This window comes from Mustela erminea, chromosome 9, assembly GCF_009829155.1.
Source record: "Mustela erminea isolate mMusErm1 chromosome 9, mMusErm1.Pri, whole genome shotgun sequence".
NCBI classification, from domain to species: Eukaryota; Metazoa; Chordata; class Mammalia; order Carnivora; family Mustelidae; genus Mustela; species Mustela erminea.
This window is the reverse complement of record NC_045622.1, coordinates 62,794,659-62,815,144: the sequence shown is the minus strand read 5'-3', so window position 1 is coordinate 62,815,144 and position 20,486 is coordinate 62,794,659. Positions and strand designations below refer to the sequence as shown.

The 20,486-nt window shown below is 41.6% G+C and overlaps 1 protein-coding gene across 4 annotated transcripts in view; it reads right to left on the bottom strand.

The window, feature by feature from the left end:
* The window catches only part of PPFIBP2 (PPFIA binding protein 2), a 148,097-nt gene that overhangs the window by 96,584 nt on the left and 31,027 nt on the right, over window positions 1-20,486 (bottom strand). For 2 of the 4 annotated variants that reach the window (XM_032356266.1, XM_032356267.1), the window contains exon 2: window positions 20,220-20,313. In XM_032356266.1, the coding sequence (XP_032212157.1) occupies window positions 20,220-20,313 (94 nt within the window). Of the gene's footprint in view, window positions 1-20,219; window positions 20,317-20,486 lie in introns of all 4 variants that reach the window. The other 2 variants (XM_032356268.1, XM_032356269.1) reach the window with 1 other exon arrangement.

Here is a 20,486-nt window from a genome sequence, read left to right as displayed (position 1 = left end):
TCAGGGAAGAAAACGGACCGAAATAGAGTAAGATCCCCCCATCCCTGCCACCACCCCAGTCTCCAAGGAAATGATGAGTGATCCCTGACCATCCCAGACATGCTCCAACATGCACAGCTTCATTCATGGAGGATCAGTCAGGCCAGTCAGACCAGGGGTAGGTAGGAAGACTGAGATTTTCATTAACCTTATTGCTACGCTGTGGTGTTGGACAAGTCTCTTCCTTTCCCTGGAGCCCTCCCTGCCCTAAAGCCTTGGGATGCTTCCCCACTGTTCAAGGGGTGTGTGTGAGTGTGTACACATGTATATCTGTGCCTTTTTTTTTCTGTGCCTATTTCTGTATGTGATGTATGTACACATAAAGTACATAATCCCCCCTTCTTTTGTTTTGCAATTTACATCAACACACAGGCTCACAAAAGGGTCCGGAATGGTGAAACTCCTAGGGCCCAGCATTAGCAAAGGCAAAAATTACCCAGAAGATTCAATTCCATACTCCACACATTCCCTTTGGATGATTAGTTCCTATGGAAAAATTACAACCACAGAGGGAACCAAATCAAAATGGAACTGCCAGATACAACAAAGAAGAAGATATATGCCCTCATACCTGTGAGGATAATGGAGCAAGATAAAAGAGACGATAATATAACACATAACACAAAATATAAAAGAGACAAGGTGTTACACCCCAAATTACTTCTAGGAAAAGAGCAATTCACCTTATACTCAAACCCTAATAAAGTTTCTCTCTGGGGGCACTCTGTCACTTTATTGAACAATAAGGCACTCTTTGGGGAAAGACGGATTAGCACAAAAGGTTTCAATTTTGTATGCATATTGAGTTTTACAAACTACAGATGCCTGGGCCCCACATCCGAGGTTCTAATTGGTCTGAGGTGTGACCTGGAAGAATAAAAAGCTCCCAGATGACTTGTGTGCAGCCCAAGCTGAAACCACTGCACCAGCAAATCTCCACAATCGATACTGAATTTTGATGTTTAGGGAGGTTACCGGGAATTTTTATTTTAAAGATAAAAACACTAAAGCTTAATACAGATTTAGTAATTATTAGAGGAAATAAGACCCCATAAAATGGAAGCACAGAATTTTACTGGAAGCCTTTTAATTATCACTTTCAAAGGCAAGTAAGTAGGTATGCGGTAATAACTAGGGTTATTTATAGATGCTTTGCTTCTCCTCTATTTGAGCTCATAGTGGGATTAAGCGTTTGCCCCTTGAAGTTATTTAAGGCCACATGACTTCCTTTGGCCAATAAATATCAAAGTCTTTAAGAACCAGTATATGATTCCCCATATCTCTTCTCTCTGCTCTGGCCTCTGGTAATGGTGGAGACTGAATCAGCCCACGTCTAAGAGAGAGGATGACAGGGACCAGAGCTCCCAGCAGATCTAGGGGGAACTCAGAAGATGAACAAGAAATAAACTATGCTGTTTCAAGCTAGTGATCTTTCAGGCTGTTATGCTGCAGTAACACACAGTCCTATCTTCCCTCATACAAAGTATGTATGTCATAGGGTCACATATGTGAAAGATAAACTTTTCAAAAATGACTTTTTAGTGGGTTCAAACTTAAGTGACCATCAACTTAATACAGACGCTATAGGTATAAGATGTTGACCACAAATCAAAGACATGCAAAATATAAAGAGAAGGAATCCAAGGATATTAGTAAACAAAGTGAGCAAATTGTTGAGAAAAGAGCAAGAAAATAAAGGAACAGAGAAGAACTACAAAAACAACCACAAAACAAGTAACAAAATGGCAATAAGTTCATACCTAACAATAATTATTTTGCAAATGGACTACATAGGGTGGCAGGATGGATAAAAAACAAGACCCATCTATATGCTGCCTACAGGAGATGCATTTCAGACCTACAGACAAATGCAGATTGAAAGGGAAGGGATACAAAGCATTTCTCATGCAAATAGAAGTGAAAAGAAAGCCTTGGTAGCAATACTCACATCAAATCGGAGAAAAGAGACTTTAAAACAAAGACTATAACAAGAAAAAAAGGACATCACATACTCATAAGGGAACAATCCAAGAAGAAGATATAACAGTTGTAAATATTTATGGACTCAACATGGGAGCACCCAAATACATAAAGCAGCTAATAACAAACATAAAGGGAGTAACTGAGAGTAATATAATAATAGTAGGGAATTTTAACACCCTACTTACATGAATGGATAAATCTTCCAAACAGAAAACTAACAAGGAACAGTGGCTTTGAATGACATCTTGGACCAGATGGAGCTAAAACTGATAAATTCAGAACAGTTCATCTGAAAACAGTAGGGTACACAATCTTTTCAAGTGCATATGGAACATCTTCCAGAATAGATCACATAACAAATCTCAACAAATTTAAAAGCACTGAAGTAATACCATGCTTCTTTTCCAACCACAATACTAGGAAACTAGAAATCAGCCACAAGAAAAAGTCTGAGAAGAACACAAATACATGAAGTTAAATAAAATGCTACTGAACAATGAATGGGTCAAGGAGGAAATTTAAGAAGACGTGGAGACAAATGAAAATGGAAATATAATAGTCCAAAATCTTTGGGATAAAGCAAAAGCTGTCCAAAGAGGAAAGTTTGTAGCACTACAGGCCGACCTCAAGAAGCAAGAAAAATCTCAAATAAACAACCTACTCTTATGGGGCACCTGGGTGGCTCAGTGGGTTAAAGCCTCTGCCTTCAGCTCAGGTCATGATCCCAGGGTCCTGGGATCGAGCCCCACATCGGGCTCTCTGCTCGGCGGGGAGCCTGCTTCCTCCTCTCTCTCTCTCTCTGCCTGCCTCTCTGCCTACTTATGATCTCTGTCTGTCAAATAAATAAATAAAATCTTAAAAAAAAAAAAAAAAACCTACTCTTATACCTAAAGCAGTCAGAAAAAGAACAAACAAAAGCCAAACCCAGTAAGATTAGAGCAGAAATAAACAACACAGAAACTAAAAAAAAAAAAAAAAAAAAAAAAAAAAAAAACAATGAAACCAGGAACTGGTTCTTAGAAAACATCGATAATATTAATAAACCTTTAGCCAGACTCATCAAAGAGGGAAATAGAGAGAGAAAGGACTCAAATAAACAAAATCAGAAATGAAAAAGGAGAGTTAAACAACCAACACAATAGAAAGACAAAGGGAACAAGAGCATATCATGAAAAATTATATGCCAACAAACTGGAAAGCCTAGAAGAAATGGATAAATTCCTAGGAGCATATAACCTCCAAAAACTGAAACAGGAATAAACAGAAAATTTGAACAGACTGATTACCAGCAATGAAATTGAATCAGTATTAAAAAAAGAATCCTGGGACGCCTGGGTGGCTCAGTTGGTTAAGCAGCTGCCTTCGGCTCAGGCCATGATCTCAGCGTCCTGGGATGGAGTCCCACATCAGGCTCCTTGCTAAGCAGGGAGTCTGCTTCTCCCTCTGCCTCTGCCTGCCACTCTGTCTGCCTGTGCTCACTCTCTCTGACAAATACATAAATAAAATCTTAAAAAAAAAATCCCAAGAACAACAACAACAACAAAACTCCCAACAAACGAAAGTCCAGGACCAGATGATCTCACAGGTAAATTCTACCAAACACCTATAAAGATGAGTTAATACCTAGTCTTCTCAAACTATTAAAAGAAAAAAAAATAGAAGAGGAAGGAAAGCTTCTAAATTCATTCTATGAGGTCAGCATTAATCCTGATACCAAAACCAGATTAAGACACTACAAAAAAAGAGAACTACAGGCCAGTATCTCTGAAGAACATAGATGCAAAAATCCTCAAAAAATATTAGGAAACAAAATCCAACAATATTTAAAAAAATAATCATTCACCACAATCAAGTGGAATTTATTCCTAGGATCCAAGGGTGGTTCAATTTTCACAAATTAACATGATATATCACATCAGTAAGAGAAAGGACAAAAACCATATGATCATCTCAATAATGCAGAAAAAGCATTTCACTAAGTACAACACCCATTCATGATTTAAAAAAAAAAAACCAAAACCCTCAACAAAGTAGGTTTAGAGGGAATATACTTCAACATAATAAAGGCCATATATGAAAAACCCACAGCTAACATCATACCCAATGGTGAAAAACTAAGACCTTTTCCCCTAAGGTCAGGAACAAGATAAGATGTCTACTATCACCACTTTTATTTAACATAGTATTGGAAGTCCTAGTCACAGCAATCAGACAGTTAAAAGAAATCAAAGGAAGTAAAATGAATCCAAATTGTTAAGGAGGAAGTAAAATGGTCCTATTTGCAGATGACATGAAACTATATATAGAAAGCCCTAAAAACTCCATCAAAAACTACTAGAACTGGTAAGTGAATTCAGTAAGACTGCAGGATACAAAATCAATATACAGAAATCTGTTGCACTTTTATACACTCATAATGAAGCAGCGGAAGAGAAATTAAGAAAACAATCCTATTTACAATTGCACCATAAATAATAAAATTCCTAGGAACAAACTTATCCAAGGAGGTGAAAGACCTGTACTCTGAAAACCATAGCACACTGATGAAAAAAACTGAAGACAACACAAAGAAATGGAAAGACATTCCATGCTCATGGATTGGAAGAATAAATATTGTTAAAATGTCCATTACCCAAAGCAATCTACAGATTTAGTATAATCCTTATAGAAATACCAAGAGCATTTTACACAAAACTGGAATAATCTTAAAATTTGTATGGAACCACAGAAGACCTCAAATAGCCAAAGTGATCTTGAAAAAGAACAAAACTGGAAGTATCACATTCCCAGATTTTGAGTTATACTACAAAGCTGTAGTAATCAAAACAGGATGGTACTGAAACTAAAATAGACAGATAGACCAATAGGACAGAATAGAGAGCCCAGAAATTAACCTGTGATTATATGGCCAATTAGTCTTTGACAAAGGAGTCAAGAATATACAATGGGAAAAAGACCATCTTTTCAACAAATGGTGCTAGGAAAACTGGACAGCTACATGTAAAAGAATGAAACTGGACCACTTTCTTACATCATATACAAAAATAAACTTAAAATGGGTTAAAGACCTAAATATGAAAGCCTGAAATCATAAAAATCCTAGGGAACACAGGCAGTAACCTCTTTGATTGGCCATAGCAACAGTTTTCTAGATATGTCTTCTGAGGCATGGAAAACAAAAGCAAAAATAAACTATTGGGACCACATCAAAATAAAAAGCTTCAACAGAACTAAAAGACAGCCTACTGAATCGAAGAAGATATTTGCAAAGGACATACCTGATAAAGGGTTAGTATCCACATATATAAAGAACTTACATAACACCAAAAATCCCAAATAATCCAATTAAAAAATGGGCAGAAGACATGAACAGACATTTTTCCAAAGACATCCAGATGGTCAACAGACACATGAAAAGATGTTCAACAGCACTCATCATTAGAGAAATATAAATCAAAACCATAATGAGATGACACATCACACTGGTCAGAATGGCTAAAATGAAAAACACAAAACCCAACAGTGTTGGCAAGGATGTGGAAAGAAAAGAACCTTCGTGCACTATTGGTGGGGAATGCAAACTGGTGCAGCTACTGGGGAAACAGTATGGAGGGTCTTTAAAAAAATTAAAAATAGAAATACCATATGACCCAGTAATTCCACTACTGGACATCTACCCTAAGACTGAAAATACTAATTCAAAAAGACACACGCACTGTTATGTTTTTTGCAGAATTATTTGAAATAGCCAAATTATGGAAGGAGCCCAAGTATCCAACAATAGATGAATGGATAAAGAAAACCTGATATAAAATGGAATATTACTCAGCCATAAAAAAGAATGAAATCCTGTCATTTGCAACAACATAGATATTTCTAAAGAGTATAATGCTATGTGAAATAAGTCATTCAGAGAAGACCAATATGATATGATTTCACTCATATGTGGAATTTAAGAAAGAAGAGACAAACCAAAAAAATACTTTTTTTTGTTGAAGATTTTATTTATTTATTTGATTGAGAGAGAGAGAGAGAGTACAAGCAAGGGGAGCACCGGGCAGAGAGAGAAGCAGGCTCCCAGCTGAGCAGGGAGCCAGATGTGGGACTTGATCCCAGGACCCTGGAATCATCACCTAAGCTGAAGGCAGATGCTTAACTGACTGGGCCACACAGGCACCCCCCAAAAATAGACTCTGAACCATAGAGAAGAAACCAGTTGTTACCAGATGAAGGGGATGGGTAAAACAGGTGATGGGGATTAAGAGTACTTATCATCATGAGTGCCAGGTAATGTATGGAAGTGTTGAATCACTATACTGTACACTTGAAATTAACATAACATTGTATATGAACTATACTGGAATTAAAATTGTACTCAATGATATTTAATCATTTAGATGGGGGCTCTTGGGCATGAAATGAAATATCTGATGACAGTATCATATGTGAATTTTAGAAGTGCTGTATTTAAAACAACTTAAAAATAATGTTTTCTAAGACTTTGCCACTTAAAATCTGGTACACATCAGCAGCACTAGCATTACCTGGGAGCTCAGCAGAAATACAGACTCTTACGTCCTATATTGGCCCTACAAACATGGATCTACATTTTATTAACATCTGCAAATGCTCTGCAACTGCTCTGGAATGCTAAAATTATTCAAAAGGTAGCGTTCATCATGATAGAAATAGCATGTTAGAAAGAAATATAATGCTTGAATAAAACTGTTAAAAATGTGCCACCAAGACAAGAAATTCATAAATATATTATTTTATGTAAGTACTTATAAATACACATGAGTCTAAGCCAATCAATCAATATTAAGAGTACGTACTTGTCTATTTGGGAATGCTTGTCTATTGAGGCATATACAGTAAGTTTTACACGGTTAAAGGGGAAAAGGAAGAAACAGAAACCTTAATGAAAGAATAAGAAAGCATGAGGAAGAAAGACAAAAACTTGAAAAAGAACCAAGTGGAAACCAAAACAAAAAATGCAACACTGGGGACGCCTGGGTGGCTCAGTTGGTTAAGCAGCTGCCTTCAGCTCAGGTCATGATCCCAGCGTCCTGGGATCGAGTCCCACATCGGGCTCCTTGCTCAGCAGGGAGTCTGCTTCTCCCTCTGCCTCTGCCTGTCATTCTGTCTGCCTGTGCTCTTTCTCTCTCTCTCTGACAAATAAATAAAATCTTAAAAAAAAAAAATGCAACACTGTAGTTTCAAGTGAAGTGGACAGATTAAAGAACAGACAAGAGAATTATGGGAGTGGGGGTGTGAGAGAATGTGGAGAATGAAGCAGAGGCAACAAAGACAAAACCGCTATGGACTTCCCTATGGACTTCTCACAGTTGAAAACTTGCGTCCTCTAATTTTGAAGACACAGACTGCGTCCCCAAAAGGATACATGTCAAAACACACCCACCCTAGAAACCACACGGTAAAACTCAAGAACACCAAAGATAAAGAGGACACTTAAAAGCAACTAGAGCGGGGTGCCTGGGTGGCTCAGTAGGTTAAGCCTCTGCCTTGAGGCCCAGGTCATGATCTCAGGGTCCTGGGATCAAGCCCCTCATCGGGGGGCTCTGCTCAGCAGGGAGCCTGTTTCCCCTTCTCTCTCTGCCTGCCTCTCTGCCTACTTGTGACCTCTGTCTGTCAAATAAATAAATAAAATCTTAAAAAAAAAAAAAAAAAAGGCAACTAGAGGGATGCCCGGGTGGCTCAGCCGTTTGGGTCACTGCCTTTGGCTCAGGTCATGATCCCAGCTCCTGGAATCGGGTCCTGCATCAGGGTTCCTTGCTGAGCAGGAAGCCTGCTTCCCTCTCTGCCTCTGCCTGCCACTCTGCCTGCTTGGGCGCTCTCTTTCTCTCTCTCTCTCTGACAAATAAATAAATAAATACAATCAAAACAAACAAAAAACAAAAAAGCACAACTAGAGATAAAAGGCAGATAGTCTACAGTTACCTTGTCAACAGACTTCTCGCGGGCAATAAATCCCAACAACCACAAAGCATTATTTACAACCTGTAACCCGCACGAGATAAGCTGGAACTCAAGATTAAGTGACGGTGACTCATGCAATTTATTCCTGATGGACTTTTTAAGGATTTCCTTCATGAAAAAGGAAACTGCACCAAGCAAGGTACAGCATAAAAAGAACTGATTATGTCGGAGCAGTTGTTAACTATTTTGTTATGCAAAATAAACACTGTTAATTAAAAATCACAAGAATTTGGAGGATATGATCAAGATGATGCTGGAATACTACACAAAAATAAAGTGGACGACAGGACAGTGGTAGAAATCAAAACCTTCTAAGAGTAAGGTATATTAATGAGGAAGAACTCCTCTTCTTTAAAGATACTTATCTTCAGCCTTCATGGTCAGGAGACATGTTAAAAATACAAGTATGAGGGGTGCCTGGGTGGCTCAGTGAGTTAAAGCCTCTGCCTTTGGCTCAGGTCATGATCTCAGGGTCCTGGGATCAAGCCCCGCATTGGGCTCTCTGGGGAGCCTGTTTCCCTCTTCCCCCTCTGCCTCCCTCTCTGCCTACTTGTGATCTCCCTCTCTGTCAAATAAATAAATAAAATATTTTAAAATAATAATAATAATTATTATTATTATTATAAATGCATTAAACTCACCTATTTAAACTAACAAATTTGAATAGAAATACATCCCATTCTTTGATGTTATTAAGAGACACACACACAAAAATTATGACACTGAACGACTGAAATATAAAGTATTCAAAAAGATATAGCAAAGGACTCCATATATTAGAGCATTGGGTCAAACTATGGAAAACAGTCTCACACACACACGCACACACACAAAATCAATGGATGAAATTATAAAAACCAAGAAAAAAATCATCTGAATGGTCCTGTAAAGAATAATTTAAATTGTCATCTGTTGAACCATTTGAATCACAATTTAACTTTTTTCCAAAGAAAGTATCATGCCCAATGTTTTTATCAGTTAGCCCTGTCAAATCTTCAAGAAGTGACTAATCCTACTCTGTGTTGCAGAAGTGAAGGAAGGGACTGCTCCCAGTATTCTCAGTAAGGACAAGCCACGCGCACAGCCTGTAGATCGGACAGCACAACTCAGCAGCCCTGAGTGCCACACAGGGAAATCCAGGCCTTTTCACAGATGCACCTGGACACATAAATTCTGAAAACGGAATCTATGGCAATTAAAAAAAAAAGAAAAGAAAAAAAGATAGCACATTGTGACCATCAAACCTGGGAAATGGCAGATCAAGCAGACCTAAATAGCAAATAATAAATACGGCGGTGATCGACCAGGACAGCAAAGGACTGAGACCTCTGCCCCGCAAAACTAGACAAGGTGCACTATGTTCAAGCACATGTGAAGCACTTTTGTCCAAACTGGCCACAGATGTGCTAGAAGGACTAAAATAAAAAAAGACAAGAAATAACAGGTGTTGGTGAGGATGTGGAGAAAAAGGAACCCTCATACACCATTGGTGGGAATATAAATTGTAGTCACTATGGAAAACAGTATGGAGTTTCCTCCAAAAATTGGAAATAGAAATACCATATGATCCAGTAATTCCAGTATTGAGTATTTATCCAAAGAAACAAAGTCGCTAATTCAAAAAGACATACACACCCCTGTGTTTATTGTAAGATTATTTACAATAGTCAAGATACGGAAGCAACCCACGGGTCCACGGAGAGATGAATGGATAAGGAAAATGTGATATATTAATATCGCATGCAGCCATAAAAATGATGAGATCACGCCATTTGTGACAACATGGATGGACCTACAGGGTATTCTTCTAAGTGAAATAAATCAGACTGAGAAAGATAAATACCATATGATTTCACTCATATGTGGAATCTAAACATACACACAAATGAATAAACAAACAGCAGAATCAGACCTGTAAATACAGAGAACAAACTGATGGTTGCTGGGGCGGGGAAGGTGATGGTGAGCAAAATGGGTAAAGGGGAGGGGGAGATACAGGCTTCTCTGTTGCGTAACAGGCAAGTCACCAGCAAAACTAAAGGCACAGCATAAGGAATTTAGTCAATGATGCTGTAACAGAGATGTATGGGGACAGATGGTAGCTATACCCATGGAGAACAAAGCGTTAGGTACAAACTTTTGAATCACTATGTTATACAGGTGAAACTAATGTAACATTGCATGTCAGCTATTCAAATACATTCAATAATATATTCAAATTAAAAAAAAAAAAGCTAAAAAAAAAAAAAAAAAAGCTGACCATAGACTAGGCCACACAGGAAGTCTCAATGACTTCAATACTCATTGAAGTCATTGACTCAATGACTCAATGACTATTCCCATCTCCCTATTTCCGTGCAAAGGAAGGGTGGACGCCACTGTAGCCACATTTGTGGCCTTGCCCCTGCCTCCCCTCACTCAACCTCTCCTCAAAGGAGGAACAAATCTTCTGACAGGAATACTGACAGGGGGCCTCTCCTCTCCCCAGAGTTGCTCATCCCTGGATACAAGCCCTGTCCTCTGGCGAAGCTCTCAGGCCAGCTCTTCTCCACAAGGTGGAGGTCTGTCATTGGGGATTCAATTCCATTTCCTGTGTAAGTGTGTGTGTAGAATGTCTGGTATTTAAGATCCTGAGGGTGGTCTTCAGGTCAAACTAACTTTCTTAATGCGTAAAACTAAGATAAAGCCACTACTTCTCTTTCCATTTGACCACTATGTCTAGTCCTTAATTGGTTTAAAACCAAGGAAGGGACTAATGGGATGTTACTTAACGATTACCATGGTAGACGAAATGATGACACCCTTACTCCCTGAAAAACGACCATGTCCTTAACCATGAAATCTATGAATGTGTTACCTCGCACTGCAAATGGGACTTAATAGAAACAACTAAGGTGAAGAATTTTGAGACAGGGCAGTTATCCTGTATTGCTACTCACATGCGCTCTTAAGTGAGAAGAGGGAGCCCGAAGACTGACTGGGTCAGAGGAACATGACCTGAAGACTCCACCTGCCACTGAGGGTTCTGAAGATGGAGGAAGGGGACAGTGAGCCAAGAAGGTGACAGCATTATGGCAGAAATAGGGCAGGCAGGAGCAAACTAGTTGTACAGAGAAAACCCTCCAAGAACACCCCCAAATTTAAAAATCCATGCACACACACTCTTTTATGCAACCGAACTGACGGAAATCTTCAGAGCTCAGAACCTGGGGGCTAAGAGAGCATTTGAGCTGGTGTTTGCCCTGTGCACCACTGCCAACTCCCTGATGGCCTATCACCTGGGCCACAGGCCACTCAAGGGGGACAGGGAACAAAGCTAAGGCCTGAGCACAGGGAGAGGTCGGAGGGGAGAGCTCTGCAGAGCTGGGCTACAAAAGGGCACTACCTTCAGTCAACTAGAGAAGCCCACCCCACAGGAGGACACTGGGTCTTGACTCTGGAGTAAGAGCACATGCAACGAATTTTATGTTTTAAAACAATAAAAAAGGGGTGGAGGTCAGGGAAGTGTGAGACAAGTAGACATCAGACAGTAAGTAGATAAACAGTCAAATGAATTGTCAAAATAGATATATACAGACTAAACCGACCAGTTAAAAGACAGATATTGTTAACTTGGTTAAAAATTGAAAATGCAGGCGCCTGGGTGGCTCAGTGGGTTAAAGCCTCTGCCTTCGGCTCAGGTCATGATCCCAGGAGCCTGGGATCAAGTCCCGCACCGGGCTCTCTGCTCAGCAGGGAGCCTGCTTCCTCCTCTCTCTCTCTCTCTCTCTCTCTGCCTGCCTCTCTGCCTGCTTGTGATCTCTGTCTGTCAAATAAATAAATAAAATCTTAAAAAAAAAATTGAAAATGCATCTCTATCCCTCTGGCAAAAACTACAGCTAAGACAAAGGTACACTGAAAGTCTGCGATTGAAAAGGATGGAAGAAGGATAATACCAAGAAGATAGTAACCAAAAGGAAGTTGGGATGGACTGATTAACGTGAAACTGAACAGTCTTTAAAAGACAAAAAGCACTGGGGCACCTGGGTGGCTCAGTTGGTTAAGTGTCTGCCTTCTGCTCAGGTCCTAATGGGATGGAGTCCTGCATCGGGCTCCCTGCTCAGTGGGGAGCCTGCTTCTCCCTCTGCCTCTGCCTCTCCCTGCCCACTTGTGTTCTATCATGCTTTCTCTCTCTCTTAAATAAAAAGATAAAATCATTAAAAAAAAAAGACAAAAAGCATTGCTAGAGATGCAGGGTGTAATTATATGATGATGAAAGCCTTCACCAGGAAGTACAAATTCTAAATGTGTATTTATATAATACAAAACAAAGCTTCAAAATATAAGGCAAAATATGCAGAATTATAAGGAGACAAAATCCACCATTTAGTAGAATATGGATTTCTAAGAAACTGATAAGCTCAAGCAGACAAAAAACAAAACAAACAACAACAACAACAAAACCCAGTGATGGTAGCAAAGATTTAAACAAAGTGCATGTACCGAACAAACAGAGGACATTGCACCTGATGACTGGGAGAAGACACACACCTTTCACGCATGCATGGGAGAGTAAGGACCACCGACACCGTTATAATCAAGGCCAGAAGGCAAGGATCAATAAATTTCAAAGGATATGTATTAGAGACCACTTAACCACAACACAATGAAGTTAGCAGCCAGGTGAAAATATCTATTACTGATTGGCTTTTTAATTTGGTTTTTAAAAGAGTACAGATACATTTAAGTAAGTAAAGAAAAAGTGATAAAAGCATTCAAATAAGTTAAATACAAATATAGTAAGTACAGTTACAGAATGCAAATTTATCTATAGATACAGTAATGGTTAATTTTATGTGTCAACTTGGCTAGGCCACACACCCAGATATTGGATCAAACGTTATTCTAGATTTTTTAAAAATATTTTATTTATTTATTCAACAGAGAGAGAGATCACAAGTAGGCAGAGAGGCAGGCAGAGAGAGAGGAGGAAGCAGGCTCCCCATTGCGCAGAGAGCAGCAATGGGGCTCGATCCCAGGACCCTGAGATCATAACCTGAGCCGAAGGCAGAGGTTCAACCCACTGAGCCACCCAGGCTCCCCTCTAGATTTTTTTTTAAAGATTTTACTTATTTATTTGACAGAGAGAGACAAAGTGAGAGAGGGAATACAAGCAGGAATAGTGGGAGAGGTTAGAAGCAGGCTTCCCGCCGAGCAGGGAGCTGCATATGGGGCTCGATCACAGCACGCTGGGATCATGACCTGAGGCAAAGGCAGAGGCTTAACCCACTGAGCCACCCAGGCACCCCTGTGAAGGTACTTTTTAGACAAGATTCACATTAAAATCAGTATACTCTCACTAATGCAGGTGGCTTGCCATATGTGGGGGGCCTTGTCAAATCAGTGGAAGGCTGTAACAGGAAAGGAATGATCTCCCTAGAAGAAGTAATTGAGCCAGCAGATAACCTTCACATTGGAGCTACAACACTGGCTCTTCCCCAGATCTCCAGCCTGCTGGCCTGGCCTATAGGTTTTGGACTTGCTAGCTTCCATAATCATGTCAGCCAATTCCTTAAAATCAATCTGTCAACCAATCTCTCAAAAATTCCCTCTCTCTCCACACACACACATTGGTTTTGTTTCTCTGGAGAACCTACACAAATATACATATTTATCTATTTACTATCTATTTACATAATAAATAATATATACAAACATATCCCCCATATATAATGGAGACTAATCAGCAAAGGCAAAATTCAGTTCTTTGAAAATAATAATCAAAACGATAACTCTGGCAAGCAGTACCTGGGTGGTACCTCAGTTGGTTAAGTGTCCAGCTCTTGACTTTGGCTCAGGTCATGATCTAAGAGTTATAAGACTGAGCCCTGCATTGGCCACATACTGGGCATGGAGCCTGCTTAAGCCTCTGCCTTTCACTAGGGTCATGATCTCAGAGTCCTGCGATTGAGCCCTGTATCAGGCTCTCTGCTGGGCAGGGAGCCTGCTTCCCCCTCCTCCTCTGCCTGCCTCTCTGCCTACTTATGATCTCTCTTTCTCTATTAAATTAATAAATAAAATATTTAAAATAAAAAATCCTCTCTCTCCCCCTCACATTCTCTCTCTCTCTCAAAAAAAAAAAAAAAAAAGGATAACTCTGGCAAGACAAAAAAAAAATAAAGGGTACAATTAAGCAATATTAGGAATATAAACAGAGACATAACAAGTGTAGCAGACCTTTAAAAAATATGACAGCTAGGGCACCTGGGGTGGCTCAGGTTAAGCAACTGGCTCTTTATTTCACCTCAGGTCATGATCTCAGGGTCCTGAGATCGAGCCCCAAGAGAGCTCCACGCTCAGCATGGAATCTGCTTGAGATTTTCTCACTCCCTCTGCCCCTCCCCCCACTCAAGAGTGTGCACATGCTCACATGTGCTCTCTCAAATAAATAAATAAATCTATCTTAAAAAAAAAAATATATATATATATATATATATGATAGCCATGTTTATGCTAAAAAAATTAAAGACGCTGGGGCATCTGGGTGGCTCAGTAGGTTAAGCATCCGACTCTTGGTTTCTTTCGGCTCAGGTCATGAGCTCAGGGTTATGAGACGGAGCCCTTATCCGACTCCCCCTTGGTCATGGAATCCCCTTCAGATTCTTTCCTTCTTTCTCTCCCACCCCCTCAGCTCCTCCTCCCACTTGCACCTGCGCTGGCATGCTTGCACGCATGCGCGTGCTTGCTCTCTCAAATAAATAAATGAAGTCTATTAAAAAAAACCCCAAGAAACAAAATTAAAGATCTCAGTAAAATGTACAAATATTTAGATAGATATAACTTGACAAAACTCCACTGAGAATTAAAACCACTGTTGATGACCATGAAGAAAAGAAAATGTTTCAATAAGAAAACACCAGGTCCACTTGGTTTTGTAAGGTCAGTTCCTATACCCACAACTATAGCAAGTACGGAAGGAAGAAGTGATAATGCCAATTTTACTCAAACTCCTTCAGAGAATGGAAAATGAGGCCACGCAGCCCTGAAGCTGTGGAGGAGGGGCTCTGCCGGGGAGAGGAAAACTTAAAATGAAGGTTGTCGAACAGCGCTTGCCGCCCTGGTCCACTTTGATTTCGTTACATAAAGATTAGTCTCTGACCCCTCAGCCCACTGGGCACCTCCAAACTTCCCCTCTGACCGTCCCTGGGTCAGAATCGGAGCCCAGCACTCTCAGCCTGAATCCTGAATGGAAAACAGGCTGGTTTCAGTTCTGCCCCTCCCTTACCAATGACCACTGGGTGCTGACCCTGCTCAGAGAGGGCTTGGACAAGGCGAGTTAACAGAGCATGTTCCCAGCATGGACTCATCAGCAGCCTTTAACGTCACAGCTGAAGTCATTCAACAGCCAAGGTGAATAATCTCAGTCTTGACCAGAACTTTCTCTACCCCCAACCTAAATCTTTAAAAACAACAACAACAAAACCCCACCCAGACACAAATCAGAGTTAGCAGAAAGGCCCAGAGCAACCTCTTTTTTTAACAGGTTCCTTTTGACCATTTCTCATCAGTGGGTACAGCCTGCAGATGACTGTCTGCGTGACCTCCTGCTAGTGAAGAGGGGTGCGTGGTCCTCTGTGTCCTGACCACGGGATTTTCTGGTACTATCACAGAAATGGCCTTACAGAGCAGTCACTGAACCTGTTAGCCAACAAATTAAGCCTCACGCAAAATGAGAAGATGTGGCAGTCGCTCTGGGTTACCTAGAAGGATGTACTTAAGCAATATATTCAGTTCAGTTGCAATTGTCAAGAGTGTAATTCAATTATGGTATGATCTGCAGGCCAAACCGCAGGGATTAATCAGGAGCAAGAGCAAAGGTTAACATCCTGCTGGAAGCTAACAACAGTCTTTTGTACCAGGAACAAATCATTCTGACAAGGGGCTGGGTTCTTTAAAGTCACCTCTTTCCAACTTTCTGGCATAGAATTTTGGGGTGCCAATCAAGTATCATCATACCCAGGAAACACTCATTCAGCTTTCAAGAATTCAGCTTTAAGAGGAGTTTCATCTCCTAGTCATGTTTCTGCTTGCAAGACCTTTCTTCTCCTCATACCTCCAGAGCCACTGGGAGCCTGAAGGGCCACCATGACACCTTTTATCCCCCCTTGAAGACTTAATTACAGAAATCTTGATATCACATGCCCTACATGTACTCTTTTTGGAAAGAGTTTCGAAAGTGGAACTGAGCCTATCATAGTACAGAGTAATAAATAAAGGGAAACCCTCATTCTGTACTGTTATAACTATGAACCATCATTACTGAAGGAACGGTGTCCATTTTAGGAGGATCCTGTGTTGTTTTTGTGTAAATGATTGCTACCAGGGTGTGCAGGGGGCCTGTAAAAACTCCTTCCATTTGAAATAAGTGGTCATTGTGTCTTCAGAAAGTGAGAGAATACAGTCCTTGGGTACTCCTTTGAGCACCTTAACAGATGCAGAAGCAATTGTGTTTTGGTAGTTCGGCATCACTGGACATCATTCAAATTAACACGAGGGCAGAAATGCAGAAAGGATGTTGTAAATGTTCACCTAAAAACGTCATCTCCGTGGGATTGGTGGCATCGTGACGCGGTGATGCAGTTTTCAAACCTTTTCTTGGCTGCCACCCTTCTGGCAAAGGAACCCTTACTTGGAAGTCTGATGTGTAAGACAGACAAGAGCAAAGTCACTTTGGCTAGGGTATACAGCAAGAACAGAACTTGACCCCGCTCTCAGTTAACTCTTCCCTACAGATGGCCCCACAGAGCCCTTAGGGTTCTCTTACACATCATCATAACACCAGTGCAGGCAGGAAAGCAGCCCTGAAGGGACTCAGATGGCCCTAGACTCAAAATTTTGACATTTACCAGCACTGTGACCTTGGGTGATAAAAATCATGTCAGTACTAATCTCAACCAAACAAATAGTAACTTATACCAACTGAGTACTTCCTGTGTGCCTTATTTGCATTAATTTAATCCTCTCAATAATATTAGATAGGTACGAATACCATTATTTTATATATGAGAAAACTGAGCTCAGATAGGGATTAAACAGTCTGCCTAAACATCCCACAGCTAGTCCTAAGTGACGGAGCTGGGATTCAAGCCCCAACAGTCCACACTAACAACCACAAAAACTCTTTTAAGCTCTTTGGTCCAGTTTGGCCCAAACACCTTGAATATGAGGAGGGTATTAATAATCTTGCAGAAGATTTTCCTATACAAAGACATTCAATAATTATCATTCCTGGGCTCCTAGATGGTTCAGCTGGTTAAGCATCTGCCTTCAGCTCAGATCATATTCCCAGGGTTCTGGGATCCAGTCCTGAGCCAGGCCCCCTCAGCAGGGAGTCTGTTCCTCCCTCCACCCCTCCCCCAACTTGTGCTCTCTCTTTCCCTCTCTCAAATAAATATTTAAGTCTTTTAAAAAAATTATCATTCTTGTCATCACAAATGGTATGGAACATATACCCTCCAGACACTCACTAATTACCTCAATGTTCAGTTATCTGCCAAACAGCTCCTGTCAAATGTCTGTGTGAGACAATTACTACTTGAAAGATGGTTCACAGGATATTCCAATCACCAAATCTTCAGACAAAACTAGTAACTGGTGAGCCCAGAAGAATCAGTGAAAGGCACCAGAGAAAATAATAAACGAAATTCAGTGCACAACCAGAGAAGAAGACACTGTAGAAATGAACAGCTGGTGCCTAACCAATGAGAAGGAGAGCCTGTTCACAAAGTTAGATACAATGTGTATGTGACAGTACTTATTGAACACCTAATATGTGCTTGCAGACCTACTGAGGTGCTAGAGATGGAGCAGCAAAGCCTTGGTCCTAGTGAAACTTACAAACTGGTGCAGGAGGCCAACATACACAAGGAGGCCAACGATACACAAAGAGACAAATGGCAATGTAATAGGTCAGGTGGTGATCAGTGCTGTAAAAAAATATAAACAGGATATGAGGACAGAGTGATGGGGGGGATGCTAATTAGGGAGGGTCAGGTTAGACCTCTCTGATGGGATTGGGTGGCAGAGATCAGATAGAACAGTATCTGGAGGACAGCATTCCAGTGAAGGGGGTAGCAAGCACAAAGGTCTAGAGACAGCTGTTGTGCAGGCTTAAGCAAGATAAGTCAGGAGGAAAGTGGTAGGAGGTGTGGTCATAAAGGCGGCCAAAGGCCAGGTTGGGTCTGAAAGTGCTGGCTCCATTGAGGACTTCAGATTTTATCCTGAGATGGCAAGCCACGGATGAGTTTTGGAGAGAGGAATACTGTGATTTGATGTACATTTCAAAGATCGTTCTGCTGCTCTGTGAAAGACAGCCTGTAGAGGGCCAGAACAGGGCAGAGACCACTCAGAAGACTATGCATGAATCTTGCAGCCCTGCGTGAGTCTAGCAAGGCATGCACAAGCCTTTACTCAATGAAAGACCCAAAACTCAAATGGGTGAGATGAGGTCCAGAATAAATAATAAGAACTCTACCATGTCCCTAGAGAGGATGTAACATAATAAAGATTTCTTTCAATCTCTTGTTACTTTATTAAAAGCTAACATTTTAGAGTGCTTAGGCACTGTTCTCGGCACCTTATGTGGATAAACACGGCAATCCTCTAAGGTGGGTACTATTATTACTCCCATTTAAAATATGAGGAAACTGAAGCCTGGTCAGGTAAACAGCTCGCAGTGGAGCTAGGATTTGAGCCAAGCAGCCTGGCTGCAGGGGACCCAAAAAACACAAGGAATCTTCAACACACAATCCCACCCCTATCCCAGGCACCAAGACCCAGAACCCTCAGTGAGTCAGATTCTCTCTGCAGGGTAGAAGCTACAGCAAATGCCTGGCAAGGGGCAATATCAGGTACCCACACACACATCCTGGGCTTTAGCCACACTCAGCTTAAGCCCCGGTCCCCAGCCTCCTCCAGTTGAAGCTCTACACGAAGAAGAGCAAAATCCCAAAGAAGCATGTCCGGCATGGCAAATCAGGCTACTGACTTGTTGTTGGGTTAGGGGCAGAAAGAGGACCTGGGATCTTCAGGAAAGATCTCCAATGACAGGTTTATTCTAATCAATATGGCCTTGGGCTCCCACTATGGAAGAGTTAAAGAGCCCAAACAGCTCACTGGCAGCCTTTTTCCAATTAACCAGTTTTTCTGGGTCTTTTCTAGGGAGTATTCCTAACTGGCAAATGTGAATGTTAAGTCAGTTATGATCGGTTTAAGATACAATATGGCATAAAGAGCATTCTCTCTCTCTCTCTCTCTCTTTATTTTTTAAGATTTATTTACTGAAGAGAGAGAGGGAAATCAGGACAGGAGGGGCAGAGGGAGAGGGAAAGAGAGAATCCTCAGGCAGATTCCCTACTGAGCACAGAGCTTGACATGGGGCTGGATCCCAGGTCCCTGGGATCACGACCTGAAAAATTAAGAGTCTGATGCTGGAGTGCCTGGGTGGCTCAGGTCATGATCCCAGGGTCCTGGGATCCAGCCACATGTCAAGCTCCCTGTTTAGAGGGGAGTCTGCTTCCCCCTCTCCCTCTGCCCCTCCCCTTACTCACACGTGACCTATCTCTCTCTCTCTCACACACATAATCTTAAGAAAAAAATGATGCTTAACCTACTGAGCCACCCAGGCACCCCAAGAACAATCTTTAGGTCATGAGGTGATTTGACACCACACGACCTCCTGAGTCCCAAACACACTGGAGACCAGCTGGGGAAGGGAGCTGACACAGGCACTCAGGTAGCCAAGTCGCCACTTTTGAGTTTTGCTTCAGCTCGACTATGATAAACCATCATGTGCTCTGGCCAGTTTACAGTAAAAGTGATCTTATTGCAGCCAAACTGCCATAGAGCCGGGACCCACGCCACGTCGCAGTTCAAGGCCTGCCACCGTGCAGGTGCCCATGCTGTCTCGGCAGCCCTAACCTCACCCAGGCATCAAAAACTTCCATGAGCCCGAACTCCTACACAAACAGATGGCATACACAATGAAACACAACCCCTCTACCAAGGGGCTTCTCACTGTGCTAGGAAGGAAGGTCAGAGGACAGAAAACGGTTCCTCTAGGATGGAGGGTGAGCTGTGAGAAGGAAGGTCAGAGGACAGAAAATGGTTCCTCTAGGATGGAGGGTGAGCTGTGAGTTGTGAGGGCTCCCTGCGCGTACCTGCGATGATCCCGTCCATTTGCTCCAGAGCGGCTTCCAGCGCATGGCTGGCATCAGAAGCCATGACTCCTTGCCCCTCGGTCTCCTCCTTCTCCTACTGGAGATGCAAGCACAGAACAAAGGAAAAGTTAGAGAGGTCCACAGGATGCCTGCAAGACGGCAAGCCCTCCTTCATCGTCACGCTGCACACCCTCATGAGAATCCTAGCATGGAACCCCCCGACTCTGCCAGCCCCAGAACCTTGCCCTCCTGGCACGAGTGCTCTGT